Source organism: Electrophorus electricus, chromosome 5 (genome assembly GCF_041902795.1).
Source record: "Electrophorus electricus isolate QZ-2024a chromosome 5, ASM4190279v1, whole genome shotgun sequence".
In the NCBI taxonomy this organism is placed as follows: Eukaryota; Metazoa; Chordata; class Actinopteri; order Gymnotiformes; family Gymnotidae; genus Electrophorus; species Electrophorus electricus.
Window position 1 is genome coordinate 28,792,349 of NC_137501.1, and position 18,589 is coordinate 28,810,937.

Below are 18,589 nucleotides of genomic sequence, written 5' to 3' on the forward strand. Positions count from 1 at the left end.
GTGGCCTGCTGCACTCTGGCGCAGATAAGCAAAAATACTTAGTGCATTACAGTATGTCATAACATACACACAGTTCGCCTTTATTTACAGTTCCTTCATAAGCAGTTTAACAAGAGCCATTAATGGCTTGGTTTGGCTATAAACACTTGAGATGTATGTACAAACATCCCATCCGAGAGAGAGAGAGAAACGGAGAGAGAGCAGCTGTCTTTTAGTCAGTTTTCCTCTCATTCTGTCTCTCCATCCACCTGGAGACTTGACCAGTGAGCAAGGATTAGTTTTTGTGAATAACTAGACATTAGTGTTCTGTCTTCCACAATGTGTGTGTGTGTGTGTGTGTGTCTAATGGCCCTGAGTGTTGTGGTCTGTGTGTGTGTGTGTGTGTGTCTCCAGTTGACTGCCTGTGATGTGTGGTGTGATGCCTGCAAACCCTAGGGAGCGTGTACAAGTTTGACAGCCTCAAATTCCACAGAATATTTTATGTAAAATTGTGTGTGTGTGTGTCTGGCCTGCTGTCTCTGCTGGCTTATGGAAATGGATTAAAATATGTCCTAATGAAAACACTGAGCTTGGCCTGTATATACACCCCAGTGGCCTTGGAGGGCAGAAAATAGAAACAGCGTGTCAAACAGGGACGTATTAACGGCTTCTGAACAGCTGATGTTCTCCATGTGCTAGTATGACACAGTCCACATACTCCACCGACAACCTGGTATCTGTCTGGCCGAGTGCGTGCATGTGTGCGTGCGTGTGTGCGCGCGCATATGTGCGTGCACAGGCATGCTTGCACGTGTGCATAGGTGCATGCGTGCATCTATATACGCGGGCGTCGTATTGAGGTGTGTACATGTGTGCATAATGTGTAGCTGATGTGTACATGTATATATGTAGATGTGTGTGTGGTCTATATTGTGCATGAATAGTTATGGTGGTTTTGTGAGTGAGTGAGTGTGTGTGTGTTTGATCTATTTTGAATGATACACTCTCTTATCTCTATCAGATCCCAGCACTCTTCGTTCACATCTCCCAAACATGACTTTAATGGAATCCACAGTTATAAGGCACCAGCAAGACACACACACACACATACACACACACACAGCCCTTTCTCGCTGTAGTAACTGTTTCAGATTTATGTGTTTCATACACCCTTAAGAAACTATATGACCTTGGTTGACCAAGGCCACGATAAGAGTCCCTGATCAATATTTGAATGAAAAGCCATATGGGAAGTTTTTAAGGTCTCTCTCTCTCTCTCTCTCTCTCTCTCTCTCTCTCTCACTGAAGGCAATATCAGGGTGGTATTGATTCTCTGGGGGCTGTAGTTAGTCAGGGGCTATCTCCTTTGACTAACCCCTTAGCCCTGTGGCACCCTGCCAGGGGTGATGGATGGTTACTCTCTGGGCCACAGTAATTACCTGCGCCTCCAGCCTGGTCATTTATATCAGCACTTTCACCATTTACCAAAAAATCTCCTTTATCTTTGGGAGGCAGCACTGTGCTTTTGCAGCGAAAGCAGAAAGAGTGACTCATAAAACTCATTGTAGTGCCGAAGAAAAAATGGTCCCCCTTCTCTCTCTCTCTGTGTCTGTCTCTGTGTCTCTCTCTCTCTCTCTCTGACTGTCTGTCTCTCTCTCTGTGTCTGTCTCTGTGTCTCTCGCTCTCTCTCTCTCTCTGACTGTCTCTCTCTCTCTGTGTGTCTCTCTCTCTGTCTGTGTCTCTCTCTCTCTCTCTCTCTCTCTCTGACTGTCTCTCTCTCTCTCTCTGTGTGTGTGTGTGTGTCTCTCTCTCTCTCTGACTGTCTCTCTCTCTCTCTCTCTCTCTGTGTGTCTCTCTCTCTGTCTCTCTGTCTGTCTGTCTCTCTCCCTCTCTCTCTGTCTGTCTGCCTCTCTCTCCCTCTCGCTCTCGTGCTCTCTCTCTCTCTCTTTCTCTGTCTCTCTCTCTCTCTCTCTCTCTCTCTCTCTCCTCTTTTTCTTTTGCTTGTGCTTTGTTTTTATCTCCTCTTTTCTTTTTCTTTTCTTTTCTTCTTCCTTTCCGTTTGTCAGCATCGCGCGCGCACACAGAGAACATGACGACGGTAAAAACCAAACGATCAGCTCGATCTGATGCTGTAAATATGCGCAGCCTTTCAACTGGGTAAACCTGAGGACCCTTGCGGTCTGCGCGCGCACACTAACTCTTCCAGGCAGGTTCATCGGAGTATCAGGAGTTTGAAACTACTGAATGTTTGCCCTGTTAGTGGTGACAGACGTTTTCCCGGAGCGTTTCGGTGCTGTTGCCTGTCTCTGACGGCCCTTTCTTCTCCTTGCTGATGGATGACAGAGTTTTGATCCATGTGTCACCTCATATTCAGGAAACGAACACATGGATGACCACTTAAATCCCTACAGATTCCTGAGCGCTTAAAAATGTTTAAATTAATCTTAATAAGAAAGTAATTTTAATAACATTAGTTATATTTAGTTCCAAATAAAATCTATGGTTACCCGTAACTGTGGCATAATTTTTGGGGAGTACCTTTACCTCTTTGAAAGGTTAGATTTATTTCACGCGTTTATTGTAATAACAAGCTGATGAGCAAGGAAAAATCTTTCATGTTTTGTTTCTAGTCTTTACCAAAGTGCGTTCTTCCGCTCCTGTGGGTCTCTGCTTCCCCTGGTGAGGCCGGAGGGAGCCGAGTGTAATTGGCTGCTAGCATCCACTAGCACCCTCGCCCTCGTGTGCTGGAGATGCATTTAATTGTTCATAATTGGCGGCTGTGTAATATCATACCGTTCTTAATTATGCACCATTTGCATTTTTCATCGTGTGCTGCAGCAGGACTGTGTGTGTGTGTGTGTGTGTGTGTGTGTGTGTGTGGATGTTTTCTCTAGAGAGTAAGCAGTGAGTGTTCTCAGAGACACGTTATATTATGATGATGGTCTGAATGTCCTGTGTCTGCATATGTAGGAATAAAAAAGCTTTTAAATACAATATTGAAGAGCATTATAATCCCCAGACCATGTGACCTACCTGTGGTTCCTGATTAATGCAGAGCATTCAAATTTAAACATTATTAACCAAAAATAAATAAATAAAAAGTGATCATTGAGTGTCTGAAATGGTGGAGTCAAAGCAAGATCATTCATTTCATCCTGACCTGGAATAATCTATCATATTCCCAGATCATTCCCGGATCATTCCTGCACATGGCTCATGACCCGGCAGCCACCCTTAAAGAGCACATTAGACTTGCGGTATTAACATACAGAGCATGGAAATGGCAGACAGCACCTGAATAACAGTTCCATCACCGCGCGCTCATCCCATGCCTTAATCACGCGCGTGCCACTCTGATTTCCATAGCAGGCTCTTCTCCTGCGTCGTGAGCGCCTGCCACTGGCGTGATAAACAGGCACACGCCACGACCGCTGTCCCTGTGACGGATACTCCGCACATCTATTCAATTTTCATAAACACACGGCTTATGCAAATCAAAAGAAATAATCTGGCCAACACTGGCCGCTTTGAGGTGGGGGACTAACGAGGAAGAGATGGAGTGAAGTAGGTGTAGGGTGTGTGTGTGTGCGTGTGTGTGTGTGTGTGCGTGTGTGTGTTCGAACGACTCCACCAGCATTAATCCGGTGAAAAGTCCTTATAAATGACGGCCACGCGTCTGGTGAGCAGAACACCGGAGTGTGATGTATGACAGCCTCACTCTACCCAACCCTATTGTAATGCCAGGGGTCAGATCGCTGTGGTTTAAATAATCTCCCAGCCAGAAATGAACTTCTCCGTAATATCACCCTCAAAACACACACACACACAATGTCCCTCTCTCTATCTTACACACATGTGAGCTGATAGCAGCTTTAAAAAACACCATTGTTCACGAGGGCAGTTGTGGCCTTGTTTGTGAATTCTGGAGCGTCATCCCCGATGGCCCTTGGTGTTTGGATGCCGTGCGTTATTGCTGAAACTCTTCCACCCTCTCCGCCCTGATGGATGGCCGTCGTTTGTCCTTGTCAGAAACAAAACAATCGCCACAGAGACATAAGAGAGTAATCAAACTTTCAGTGGGCACCCAGAGAATCTATTAACATTTTAAAATCCGCGGAGAAGCTGCGTCCTCTCCAGATAAGCACACGCTGAATCAGATATGGCAGCTTGGAAATTTGTTTTGTACTGAATTTGTCATGACCTAATCCTAATCCTTATATATGGAAAATAGACCACAGCAGAATGACCCATTTCTCTGGTTTTCATAGATTCATAGTGAAATAATTGTTTTTGTTGTACTCTGTTGTACTGACAACATTTCTCACAAATTCTAAATAAAAATATTCTCATTTACAGAAAATGATGACTGGTCAAAATAAAAATGCAGTGTTTTCCCACCTCAAATAATGCAAAGAAGATTATTTGTATTTAGTGGACTAACCCTGATTTTCAGGCCCGGGTTTCCTGTGTCTTGGTCTGCTCTCATCCAGTCGTTCACACCGTGCTCTAAGGAACCCCTGGGTCAGGTGATCACTTCGGCACCACCTCGTTAAGTAGAGAGAGGTGTGCCTGAGCTGTATGTACATAATGCGGACGTTTTGTGTAGGAAACATTCATGTCAGAGGTTTGTTAACGTCTGCGCTCTGTGTAATAACCTTTTCCTAAATCATCTGTTGACTCTCGGTTACGTCAGTGAAGACTACAGGGAGGATACTCGCAACTATACATACACAAAAACAGACACACAGCCGTAGCGTGGCTATTTCTGATACTGGGTGTGTGTGTGTGTGTGTGTGTGTGTGTGTGTGTGTGTGTGTATGTACATACACGTGCACTGGTGCTCCTCATTATAATTTACTGCCGGTTTTGTGATCTGAGGTGGTATGTGTGGGTGGAGTGGCCAATGGTCAGAGTCTGTAGCTGTGGGGTGTGTTGTAGAGTCTCTTCGCCTGCAGACACCCACCAAACAGCTCGTTAATCGCAGAGTCAGAAAACAAACCGACACACACTTCACACTCGACCCAATTAGCCCGCGTGTTTATGACTCCTCTCTGGGTCTTGAAGCTAGGCTTGTTTTGAAGGGAAACTGCAGTTTAGGAGGCCACTGAAGTATTTGAGAGAGAGATGGAGAGAGAGAGAGAGAGAGAGGGAGGGAGAGAAGGAGTGGTAAACTGTGAGCACCGTTTCCTCAACGTCTGATATTCTGAGCTCTTGCGCTAGCTCACTAATCCTCACTCCTCCAATTTACTGGCCCCACTGGTCATACTAAACCCAACTCCTGTTACTAACCCCGGTTCGTCTAATCTTCACTCCTCTCGCCCTTCGACTGTCCACCTCGCTCTGCACTCTTTTTCTTCTTTTTGTGGGTCTCTTTGATGTTCCCCCCCAGTCAGTGAGTTTAAGCGCACCGTGTAAACTGTTTTAATCTTTGTAGAACTCGTAACTTCTTAAGCCATAGTAATGTTTGTTTGCCAGTTACTGCAGTGTTTCACCATTATGAACTTATTACCGGTGTGGCTCCTCCGTGCTCTGAGGTTTACTTCTTTTGGCCGATTTGTGTGGGTCTGTGACGCCAACAGCACGGCTGAGCTCTCAACTTCAACATAACACTAGCGGGTCCGGCACCTGCGAGCAACGCATAAATAAAAGGTGCTATTTTCAGGTGTAGGCAGACCACGCGAGTTTGTCTGGGTTCTCTTATTTCACAGTTGGTGGGCTCGTGACTCCAGATACCCAAATGTTTGTACACAAGCACTGAAAAAGTGATGTTTTCATAATGTCGCCCTTTTAATTAGAGCTCAGCCCTGGATCTGCACTTAGCCAACCTTCTACTGCCCCCACTCCTACAGACTAATTACTGATTACCCGCATTGTGTGTATGATTTTAGTAGCCTTTTGTGTTTTGTAATTGCTGTTGTGATGGCACTGCCGTACTGCAGTTACCACACGGAGGGCGTGTATGAAGGGAAGGATAAATAATTCATTGATGTTGTGGAAACACTTGCTGCTTGGAGAACAGTCACTGATTCAACTGCTGCGAGTGACAGGGGCGCACACACACACACACACACACACACACTCACTCTCGCGCACACACACACACACACACTCTCTCTCTCTCTCTGGCTCTCTATAATTAGCACAAACTGTCTGGCTGTGGCTGTGGTATTTTGCAACATGCTTCCATGATGTGCAGTAATTATCGGCGAGCCAGAGCTCTTGCACTGTGCTGGGGACAGACTGATCTGCTTCATCTCACTACTCTCCGAGGCTGGCAGCAGCTCCTGGATCAGCCCCGGCACCTTTGATCTTCCTTTTAATTGACGAACGCGAGAAAAGCAGGATGATGAAGTGGCTGCTTCTGAGCTGGAGCCTTTCACACACACAAACAGAACAACCGGAGAGGGAGACCCAAAACTGACCGGCTGGCAGCCGAGAAAAGATCAATCAGACTCTGAGTGTTATCTCTCTCTCTCCATCCCTCTCTCTCTCTCTCTCTCTCTCTCTTTTTCTGTCTCTTGCCTCTTTTTGACCCTTTTTTTTTGTCATCTCTCTTTCTTCTTTTCCCTTTAGTCTCTCTGTCTCTCCATCACTGGCATTCTGTATAAGGAGATATTAGTCTATCAAATGATACAGTGTTTACTGTAGAGCATTTGGGTATTTTTAGCATAGCCATCATCCAACGCGCATCCATTAGTAATGAGGTCTACTCATGAGCCGTGCACAAATCATATTTTATGAACAAATCAATTTGAAATGCAAGTGCTTTGCGTTTTTCGGCGTAGAACCATTTCCTTTGAAATATTTAGCAGTAATCCGACCCTGCTCTGTGGGAACGCTCTGAAGAGTTTCGCTCCTGGAGGAAAAAGCTCTGCATCCTGCTTCACTTTCAGCCTTCTCTCTCTCTCTCTCTCTCTCTCTCTCTCTCTCTCTCTCTCTCTCTCTCCCTCCCTCCCCCAGATAAATCAGTAATTAACGTCTATCATTATCCAGGCCGCTGAGGTCTTACGGTGCCGTAGCACAATTGTATTTATTTTCTTCTTTACGGCTCTTTTCCACTTTAAGAGCCCCTGGTGTGCCGTGCGATGGAGGGAGGGCAGTGTGCAGCCCCAGGGTGAGAGAGACTCCGCTCTGGTTTATTGTCGTGCAGGGCTGGACCTGTGCAGTGTTGCCTGCTTCTGCGCCCCCCTGCAGGGTGGAGAGCCTCGCCTGCTCACTGATTGCTTCTAAAAGGTCTTTTTTTTTTTTTTTTTTCTTTTCTCTGGGATTTTTCCACTGACCATCCAGCTCGCCATTATGGTGTGATAACTATTTCTATAACCACAACCCTGTTTTTTCTTTTTGTGTTTCCCCCCCCTCCCCTTAACCTCCAAACATGAATTTATCGAGTACTTCAATATGTCATCCTAATTTATCTGTTTTCTCTTCTCATTTCTGAAGAATGGTGTAAGCTCCTGCTTGTGTGTGCGTGTTGTTCCACAACTCTGTGGTGTTTGAAGTGGTAAGAGCGCTAGCAGGCTGTGGGGGAGGTACACGGGGCCCGGGAGCAGCGCAGCCAGCCGTCGGTCCGGCCGGCAGCGAGTGGGGAGCGCTTAAGAAGTGGTTATACTGATTTATACAAGCTCGGTGTGGAGGCTCTGTCGCATAATAAAGCTTCTTCTCACTTGCACTAAGCAGAAAGCACTTGGAGAATTATATTTCCCCCCAGACCGTGTTAAATCACCAAACCGAGAGCCGCGTTGCCACTGCTAAAAGCGTTTAGTGGGGATGAGCGCGAGGCCTCCATCCCAACTCTCTTGCGAAATGTTACTGAGCATCTCAAGCCTCCACTATGTCAGCCACCCAGTTCATATACCTGTGGTTGACCAACACGTCTTTGGTCGTGTAGGATATATCAGATGTCTTCTCTTTTAGTCTCCTGATTAAAAGTGTGTCATTAATTCTTGGTCGGAGCATTGTGTGTTAAGTTATGTAGTTTTTATTTGTGTGTTGAAAATTAATTTGCTGTAAAGACATTTTTGTCTCGACGTTCCTCACTGAGATTGCCCGGTGAGGTTTCTTTTTTCTCGTCTTAATTAGGAAGGTTTCATGGATTTAAATCCGTTTAACACGGGCGGAAACATATTTTCCTCGCGTTGTCTTTTGTCTGGGGAGGCCGAACATGATGAATATTTAAAGAGATTATTTTAATTAAAACGCTGTGAACCTAAATGGAGTAATATGTTATAACCGCTCAACTGCCTGTGCCTTCATTAAAACTTAACGTTCTCACAAGCTGCTTGTGGAAGGAAAGAGAACAAAGGAAGAAGGAGAGAGAGAGAGAGAGAGAGAGAGAGAGGGGGAGAGGGAGGGAGAGAGGGGGAGAGAGAGAGAGAGAGAGTGATTCAGTGAGGGTCCGTGGTAAGAAGTGTAAATTGGAAAGACGAATGGCTGAGTGCTGTGTGCTTTGATTAATACTAGTAATACTGCACGCTCTCAGTCTCTGTGTTAGTAATGACCTGCTCTACACACAACACACCAGCTTCTACAAGCAGCACCCTACTGTTAGGTCCTGCAATGAGTCTGAAATCGGAGCGCGCGCATGCGTGTGTGTGTGTGTGTGTGTGTGTAAAGGATCACTCTGTCAGATGGCTGATGCTATGTGTGATGTATTTGGGTCTCGGCTCACCTTCCCAAACCTCTCCTACAGAACAGACCAAGGTTACGGTGTTGCTATCAAGGACAAATCCCACAAAAAAACGTGTGTGTGTGTGCGATAAGGGTGCAGAAAACAGCACCACAGCACAAAGTAGAAGAACACAGACTCCCTTCTCAGTTGGGAGGTTTCTCTTTCAGAAGAGTGAAGGTGTAGAACGAAATAATCATCTGTCGTATGCTGAGTAGTTTTCAGATGCACTACACAAAGATTTGTGGTTGTAAGACTGTGACATTACATATTGCTCTTCTGTTATACTTCTCAATATACAGAATATTGTTCAGCACAGTTATTCTGGGCAAGACAAACTCTCAGACTCCCACCCCTTTATTTGCATGTTTTTGAGTTAATCTTCATGTCCGGTGAGCGAAAGCTGGAGCACAGCATCTGTTTATGTTTCAGAAATGTTTACTGTTTATGTGCATGCAGGAAGTCTCGGCTTCCACGCAGTTCATACCAACAACAATGTAAATATATTAAATAAGAAATATAATTAGTGCTCTAAATTAAATTACTGTATTCTGCCTATATCATTATATATGGTTATGATTCTATTATTATTATTATTATTATTATAAATGATGATGATGATGATTATTATGATGATTATGATAATCATAATATTGTTAATGTTATCATATAGTATATTCTGTAAAATTATAATATATAATTATTAAGCTTCCACACACTCAGTGTTACTCCTGTGACTACCTGCTCACATGTGTTTTATATGTAACCCCCCCCCCCACCCTTCTGTCTCCCTCCAGCCGGCCGTGGGAGTTTTGGCGGTTGGATTACTGGGAGGATGACCTGAGGAGACGTCGGCGTTTCATCAGAAACCCGTTTGGATCATCACACTCGGAGGCCACACTGAAGGCTGCAGCCGAGCATGGTGAGAGCGCGCGCACACACACAGAAAAACAAACAAACACGTGCGCACGCACACAAACACACTCACGTGTGCTCACACGTACGCGCGCGCGCACACACACCACAGAAACAACACATATATACCACACACACTTTGAAAACATGCGTACACACTTATGTGCAGACACATATTCACATGAACCCTTAAACATGAACTACTACTGGGAACAATGTGCCAGGGTTATTCACCCTTTCCCCCCCCCCTCACTTAGACGTGTGTTTACACGTCATCTACCTACAAACAGCAAAAAAACAAAACAAAACAAAAACAAAGCATGCATACAGATGACATCAGCACAGACACACACACTACTTTCTCATTGCAACAGGTACAGGGTTGTAAAAGTTAAAGCTTCAGCCACTATAAAACTTTAACAGAGCTGCAGCACTATTAAAGCTGAGAGCTCCCAGTCTGATCTGGCAGACGTGCGGTGCATGTTTTATTGGACTTTATCACCGCTGTCTTTATGTTTGGTTTATGTGTTTCTCTTTTACTTAAACTCATTAACTAACAAATTAACTAACTCATTTTAAAGTTCACTGAAATCAGGAATGTTTGTTTCCTTGCATGTCAGTGTGTGACGCTGCAGGTGAGTTGAGCGTTGTGACGTCCAGACTTGACAGTAGCGCTGGTGTGCAGTGTTGGTGTGCTGTGCTGGTGTGCAGTGTTGGTGTGCTGTGCTGGTACGTTGTGTTGATGTGCGGTGCTAGTGTGCTGTGTTGGTACGCTGTGTTGGTGCGCAGTGCTAGTGTGCAACACTTCACTCTTCGTATTATTATTATTATTATTGTTATTATTATTATTATTGTTATTAGGGTACTGTTTCAGGGCAAAGCTGTAAAAGAAACAGAAAAATAAGTCTTAGATATGGAGTGTTGTTGGGAGATTAGTGCTCATCATATTAATTCAGGTGTTGCTTCATGTTTTATAGAGTAATGGGATCAGTGAGCTGTTTATTTGAGTCACATCAGCAGTCTGAGAACAGTTATGCTCTGCTATCGTAATAACCTACCTTTATGCAAGCATATTGTTCTTGGAATTTATTGGCATATATTGGGTTTTAAACTAAACTATTCTGCTGTCCTATATGAGAGGTTTTGTTTTGGAAATAATAAACAATTAACCTTAAATTAGTTCCCTGATAAACAGACACCCAAATGAATGTGACCTATATTCTGCTTTCTCAGGGGATGTCATAGCATTGTGCTATGATCTCTGACAGTTTTGCTTTGCACTACAATCTCTGGCCATAGTGTTTTGTGATGTAATCCCTGACCATCCTGCTTTTGCTATTGCGCTTTTGGCCAGAGCGCATTGCGTTGTAATCTCTAGACATGATGCTTTGTGCTGTAATCCCTGACTGTAGCATTTTGTGCTGTAATCCCTGGCCATAATGCTTTGTGCTGTAATCTCTGACTGTAGCATTTTATGCTGTAATCTCTGGCCATAATGCTTTGTGCTGTAATCTCTGACTGTAGCATTTTGTGCTGTAATCCCTGGCCGTAATGCTTTGTGATGTAATTTCTGGCCATGGTGCTTTGTGCTGCAATCTTTGGCCATGTCTGCTTAAATACATATAAAATGGGAAAAAAGTAATAGACAGGCTTGGGTTAGCATGAGGGTTAGCCTTATATGGAAAAAATGATTATTTATAAAATTTGTCCTTGATTAAACATGCTTTTTAAATAATGAATTTAACAGCTCTGTGATCCACAACAATGCAGCATTATTCCATTTAGGTCAATAAAGACTTTGTGGTGTGTGTTGGGGCGGGAATCTGTGCACGTGTGCGCTTGTGTGCGTGCACGCGTACATGTGTGCACAAGTGTGAGAGGTTTTGTGCGTGCACGTGTGTTCATATGCGTTTTTGTACATGTGAACGATCCTCTAAATCCAACATTGCACCGAATAAAGGGCTGATTGATCCCAGCACTGTTTTTCTTTCACGGGTTTCATCAAAACACGTGTGAATTGTAGTGAAAATGGCGCTGAATTACAGAAGATGGCCCAGCTCTCGTTCACGGTCGGACTGGGCCTTGTGCATGCATGTGCCCTGATCTTTAACTGCGTCAGTTCAGCCTAATCCCACACGGGCTTGATGACAGACACCAGGCTTTGCAATCAGTGCCATTCCGGACGTGGGCTTTACTGCTTTAACCTCTTGGACCCCTCTCAAACGGGGCCATTTCTGGGAGAAAATGTCTCCAATATGTCACAGGCCAATCCCCCTTTAGCATGACACCAGTCCCGAAGACAAACGGCCAGTGTGACAGAAGTCAATAAGAATGTGATCTAAAAGCAATAAGCGCCTGGAATCCCAGCATCCTCGGAGACCGGTGGGCTGCCCCGATAGTCGTAATGTGCAGCTGGAAACCCTAAGGGCAGGCCTAGTCGTCTCTCTCTCTCTCGTGCTCTCGGCTCCCCCGTGGTTCCGTTGCTAACTTTGGAACAGGTTAAGTTTAAATGTTCCTGAAGGATCGGCGTTCGGCCCCTTTAGTTTTGAACTTGAAACCGACAGACTTAGAAATTCCCCTTCATTACTTCAGAATGTTTCCCCAGTGAGTTAATCTGGTAGAGGACATACTCAATCTGTCCATCAGCTGCACAGTCTTCTATATTAATGGTAGCCTTTAAGTTTATAATGGCAGTGTCTGTCTGCTCAAACGTCCTGCTCTCAAGAAGCATTCTTTGGACGTCTCGCAAAAATGTGAAAATTTATGCAAATCCAATTCCACAGTCAAACGTCAAGCTCAACTCGCGCATACACATGGGCTAAACTGACTAATAATTATTGGTCTCAGTCATCTAAGACGTGGGAAACATCTTAAAGCGATTTGTAAAGATGTTTAGCGTCGTGGGTTCAGAACAGCGCGGGAGAAAGGAACGGTCCGGTGGTTTGTGGATGCTTTGACGGTGCTTTCGTTCCTGCCGCTCTTTGTCTTTTGGGTGGACCTTTAAATTTGTTTGCGGAAGTGGAGCGAGAGAGATTGCGCAGGATTGCGCCTTCTCTAGCGGAGCACAAAGGTCATCTCGGCCTCTGATTGGGAGGGAGAAATGCAGCGTCTTTTTTTGTCAAGGGCTGTTTTGTGCAGGATCGGGACTTTTAACATTATTAGGCTCTGAGATTGTGGACTGACACTTTTTGTTAATACTTTTTGTTAAAACTTTACAAGTAGGGACTTTAATTCTACCCTGGAAATGACACATATAAGTGACGGAGAGTTACATTTTCCTTTTTCAGTCATATTTCTAATCATTTCCATTTTTCTTTTTTTGGACACCAACATATAGTGCTGCAGATAAAATATGCGCAGGTTGAAATATGTAGATAAATATTTTTCTTGTTTTCCTCCAGAACCTTTGAGAATATATCACAGAATATTCTTCACGTTAAGACACACACAATTGTGATCATTCATCGCCAGCCAGGAAAAGCTGGTGCGAGTTCCACCCTCTGGGCCCCCAGGCAGGGCAGCAGGCTGGACGGCCGCTCCGTTAAGGGGGCGACTCATGTATTTATGGCTGGGCCGAACCATCCTTTCTTGGGATTGATTTGGCCGAGCTGGGGCTATAGGGCTGGGGCCGTGGCCGAGGGAGAGAGGGAGAGTAAGTACCTTAAGACTAATGTCTCTGTTCCTGTGATCAATAAGCACCTCGTGACTTCACTCCTGGCTGCACTCTTGTTAAAAACAAATCTGTTAATTCTGACAATTTAATTGCCCTGCCTTAGCGCCGGCCTTGAGTCGCATATAAATGAGTGTTTTTGCCTCTCCAGGAAAAGGGAAGCGTGAGTTATAAGCGCAGCGCAACAGGCTGCATTTGCATTTGCATCGGTGCCTGCCGAAAGAAGGCAATGAATGAGCCGTTTAAGCAAAGCCGACGTGTGCGGACGCGTGCGTCTCTGCGGTAGGGGGTGGGGGGTTTCCCCCGCCAACGTCCTGCCGCTCCGCTTGGCGGGCGCGGCGCTAGTCGGCCGCGGCGTAAGCCCCGGCTTTGGGATGCCGTTGCTGCCGCCGTGCATGCGAGGCCAGCTCCTGATTCGGCTGCGCCGTTTGCGTGAACTCTTCCGAGTGTGCAGCGTAGTTAGCTAACGCGAGCTCCGGCTTCACTCTGCACAAACCGCCACATCCTTGCTGCATCCTGATTGTTTACTGACGTTTAGCTGAAATTTCTCCTATTTACTTTGGTTTGCTTTTGATGTTCTTCCCGAGTATCGGTGCTTTTAGCTGAGAGGGCACAGACGTAAGAATGCTGGGCTTAGTGTTGGTCTCTCTGCTGCAGGCTGTGTGTTGTCTTGCTGTGGCCGCGTGCACATCCACCAGCGAGCTTGCTTCTCCTCTCGGAGCCCTGTGTCCACTGTGTCTGGTGTGAATACGCAGGCATGTGGTATGTATTAGGAAGCTGGGAATGATTTCACCGCTGCTAACTACAAATTCTCCGGGGAGACTTAATTACAGGAAGAACATTCTAAATATCAATGCGGCAGCATACTTTCCGTGACGAGTCGTTTCTCCGCAGCGCATTTCTGACGGATCAGGGGTCTATTTATAACGAGGGTCTAGGCTTTTCTCTCCAAAAGCAAACGCAAAAACCCCTCAGGTGATGTATTCGTGGAGGGAGAGGTCAGAGGTCACAGGTCTCAGGCTCCGTTCGGTGCTGAAGTGGACGTGGCGAGACGCCTCTGGACCTAAGAAGTGCACACTACGGAGGGACCGGGCGGGAAGTGCCATTGTCGCATTTCTGCGTTTATGTCCGTGAACGATTGGCAGTGCACGCGCTGACGGCTGGCTCGGAGGCGCTAGGGAACGCAGTCTTCAGTAAATGTTTACAGATTACCGTTTTTCTTAAATAATCTGTGCGGAACCTCCAGTCAAGTACAGTTGCAATCAAAAGGGGAGCGAGAACGCGGAGGCCCCTCGCGTTCCGTCTGGGGTTCTGGGCACGAGGCGCTGGATGACGCCTTGGCTCGCGACTTTTGTTTATGCATAATCTGTTTTCATCTGATGTGGAAGAAGAGTAATTAAGAACAGAGGAAAAAACAAAACAAGCCAACCCCCCCCCCCACCAAAAAAAAAATTGCTTTTGAAACTACTGCAGTTTGATAAAGTGCAAAACATGTGATTTATTGTTTGATAATATTTGTAATTTGTAAATATATTCCTTTTGGAAATTTCATATCTATATACATTTGTTTGTGTATTATTTAAAATGAGCCATCAAGCAGGTAACAAAGATTTAAGTATCATATTGAAACCATTGAGATTTTTAAATTTCTTTTTTATGTATTTCTTCCTTTCTTTCTTGTCTTTTTCCTTTTTATACGAAGACGTAAAGCACAACTGGTTTACTTTACAGTTTTCTGAGGTGTAAATTGCATCTTGTTGCGATTTCATAGTTTCGAGGGCTTTTTGTTTTTTAATACTGTTTTACCACATAATATCCTGTTCCAAAACATTAATTTAGTAAAGTTAAAATAAATAAAAAAATGCTAAGAAATATCATTTATAATTTCCTTATAGCACGGGAGCAAATATTTAAACGTTCTTATTCTTTTTGTTGCGTCGTCCACTCGCCCCGCCGAGACAAATGGCATTACACAAAACTTAGAAACGCGATAACGCAACGACGTGCTGGTTTTCCTGCAGCTCCCGAGGAGGACATCCTGAAAGGCCAACGGCCCCTCCGAAACCAGGCGCTGGCCAACCACAGCGCGGAGAACGAGAGCCTGTCGGACGGCGACGATGACACGCTGTCATCGCTGGAAGAGAAGGACTTGGAGACCCTAACAGGTAACAGCACCGCGCATCCGCTTCAACCCCCTCCAAACCGCACCACCACCCCATCACGCGCTTAGCGCACCTCTCCTCCTCCTCCTGCTCCTCCTCCTCCTCCTCCTTCTCCTCCCCTTCTCGCGCCCTCGTGCTGCCTGCCTGGCAGCGCGTGCGGTGCTTTGAGGCCACGGTGTCCAGCCGTTAATGAGCGCATGCGGCCCGGGCGCCCGCCGTTATCGGTGACAAACCGACCTCATTACCGCCTTCTGATCAGGGTGGCGCTGGCGCAGCAGTCTTCAAGAACACGTGTGGAGGAAAGCGTTTCAAAAACCTCTTTTTGGGTTAAAAAAAAAAATTAATTACTTTAAAATTGGATTGTTTTACTATTAAAAACATTATGTTTAAGGGTAACCTTAAATATTTGTGCAGTTTCTGAAATGAAGTTCTCTTTTAGATTGCTGTTTTTGTTAATTATCTCGTAACATTTGTTAATTACCTCGTAACTGAAAATAGCTTATATGAATAGGTAAACATTAATTATTGTTACTGTAGCAGCGGTCAATTGGAAATTTGGGTTTAAGAAGCCCGCTAGGGTGATCCGCCACGCCATCTCCGTGCGTTACCCGTTTACCTGACCGTGTAATTTAAGGCAGCCTTTTGCTTGTGTTACTACTTGTATTGTGCGATTTCGTGTGTGTGTTGCATTGTGTTTTTTCGAGAGTATTGTACTATGCCTCTGATGGAGGGGTATATAATCTGCGTAGTTTATGTGTGATGGAAATTAACGTACAGACGGCGAAAAACTAAGCATATACAAATTGTATTTATCCTAGATATGATCATTAATTAGTACATTACGTATTCATTTCCCCTGTCTAATGTGGTTTTAATTCAATCAGTCTCGAAGTATGCAGATAAACCATGTAAACGTAGCCTAAATGTTTGCCTCAGAGTTAAAATTGAGGCTAATCGGATTCCAGATTCGGTCCTCCCCGTGTGTGAGCGTCGTAAGTATTGCAGATATGTGCGTGCTGTCGGCGGGATTAAGCGGGTGGCCAGACCTAATAAAATGACACGCTTTCTGAAATGAAGTGGAAATCGTCCTGGGGTTTCGGTCGTATTCCACCCCGAGATTCCCCTCGTCGCCAGCATTTTCATCCAGGTGTAATTGAATGTCTGTTTGTAGCGCGTGCGTGCGTGTCTGTGTGTAGGGGGGAGGGGGGGGGGGAATAATAATTTCTCCTTCGGATTACATGTTAATGCTCCGAGGGCACGAGCGACTGGCAAATGAACATATCTGTTTATGCCATCTACTTCTGACGGAAGGGTGTTTGGGGAAATCAGCCTGCGCGCGGCGCTTCGCCTGACAGCCACGGCACATCTGCAAACACAATGCGTTAGCGCACGTGGAGAACGGGGCCGGGGAGCGCGAGACTCCCCCGAGCGGCGCGCGCATTGTCGTTCTGGCATAAATTAAGATTGATGAGAGATTAAACAGGGCTCGCCAAACCCCGCAATCAATGCGCGCTGACTGACAGCGGGGTTTTGCTTTCTGACCAGGCGGACTTTGTTTCTTTCATGGGTGGACGCGTCGTTTGGCCCTCGTTTATGCCTCTACTATAAAAATGACTTCCAGGAATCGTTTGATTCATTAACATCGAATATTTAAAAAAAACAGGTATCCTTTTGGGTTGGACTCGCAGTCTAATGTCAGCGAAACATACGAATCGCTACCGTATTGTCATTTTTTTGTAGAATAAAATAGGTCATTGGTAGTCTTTATAGAGGAGTCCTGAACATGTCATTATTATAGTCAAATCTGCAGTGAGAAATATTTCATAGGTGAGAGAATTTAATAAGTTCTGTTTTGACATTAAGTCTTTCGCTGTATTGCCTTCATATTTAGTTGGAAATGCATTTCGGTTACCCTGAGTATCATTTTAGTTTGGGGGCGCGTTTTAATGTATTGTTACAGCCTTATTAAAACCAGAGAAAGGCCATCCGAAAATCGATACGTGCCCTGAGTTTATATGTTTACTTAAACACACTGTCGCCCTTAGAAATGGTAGTTTCAGCTAAGGGAGGGAAAGGGGAAGAGAACACACACACACACACACACACACACACACACACACACACACACACACACGCGCGCGCGCGCGCGCGCGCAGGCTCTGATCGCCTCTGTCTCCACTACCTCGCAGGCCCCGTTAACCTAAGCACGAGCGCGCAGCTGGTCGCTCCTGCCCTCGTGGTGAAGGGCACGCTGTCCATCACAGCCGCTGAGCTCTATTTCGAGGTGGATGAAGAAGAACCCAGCTTTAAGAAAATCGATCCCAAGGTAAGAGCCGGAGCACCGACTCATTGATCCAAAACTCATCCAGATGTCACATTTCCTCACGTGAAACGAGAATTAAAAATTGTTCCCAACGAGAATAACCACCAGCACTCCCAGTATGCATTCTCGGATTAAACAGTTAGAAGAAAAACAAAATAAAACAATTTAAACGTGGCTTGGTTTTGTGTACAGGTATCGCTTATTGTGTTGTTTGACTGGCATAAACTGTTTGTTCTACTTCACTATAAATTATGCACGAGCATTCGGAATGAGATTAGGTTTTATCGGGTTCGAGCGCGCACTACAAGCGCTCTGGTTGCTGGATGCGGGGAAAACGCCTGCATTTCTCCGCAAGGCGTGCTAGGAGTGTCTCTGTGTTAATCATAACACATGGCGCGAAGGCCAACATGAACCTTAATTATAACTGTCACTCGATGTCTTACTGACGACGTCAGGTGGAGTGTCTGAAGAGGTGACATTTGAGTCGACAAGGCATCGTTCATGCTTGCTGGGCTAAAGCGCAGTTTGGGATTGTGCGATGGCTCGTGTGTTGCACTGAACCTTGCGTGGAAAGGATGGCTGGCGCAGCTAGGCCTGACTCCGCAGATCTCGGTTACTTCTGTCTCATTCAGTGTATGCTTTCCTTTCAAATTCACAAGCTACTTTGCATATGCCGAAGCAATTTATTGCTCGTATAGTGTTTCTGTAATAAATATCTACATCGCTTAATAGATACAAAAAAAAAAAATTAGCAACGTTTTCCTTCTTTTGTCCACTTAAAAATCTTTTAAAAAGTCCGTCCGTGTTGAACCATTTTATTGTTATTAATAATAATAATAATAATAATAATAATAATAATATTGTTGTTATTAATG

The 18,589-nt window shown here is 45.1% G+C and overlaps 1 protein-coding gene across 4 annotated transcripts in view; it reads left to right on the top strand.

Moving 5' to 3' along the window:
* Window positions 1-18,589, top strand: part of lrba (LPS-responsive vesicle trafficking, beach and anchor containing) — a 194,282-nt gene that overhangs the window by 97,781 nt on the left and 77,912 nt on the right. For all 4 annotated transcript variants that reach the window (XM_035530261.2, XM_035530262.2, XM_035530264.2 and 1 more), the window contains exons 37-39: window positions 9,442-9,566; window positions 15,251-15,394; window positions 17,581-17,717. In XM_035530261.2, the coding sequence (XP_035386154.2) occupies window positions 9,442-9,566; window positions 15,251-15,394; window positions 17,581-17,717 (406 nt within the window). The remainder of the gene's footprint in view (window positions 1-9,441; window positions 9,567-15,250; window positions 15,395-17,580; window positions 17,718-18,589) is intronic.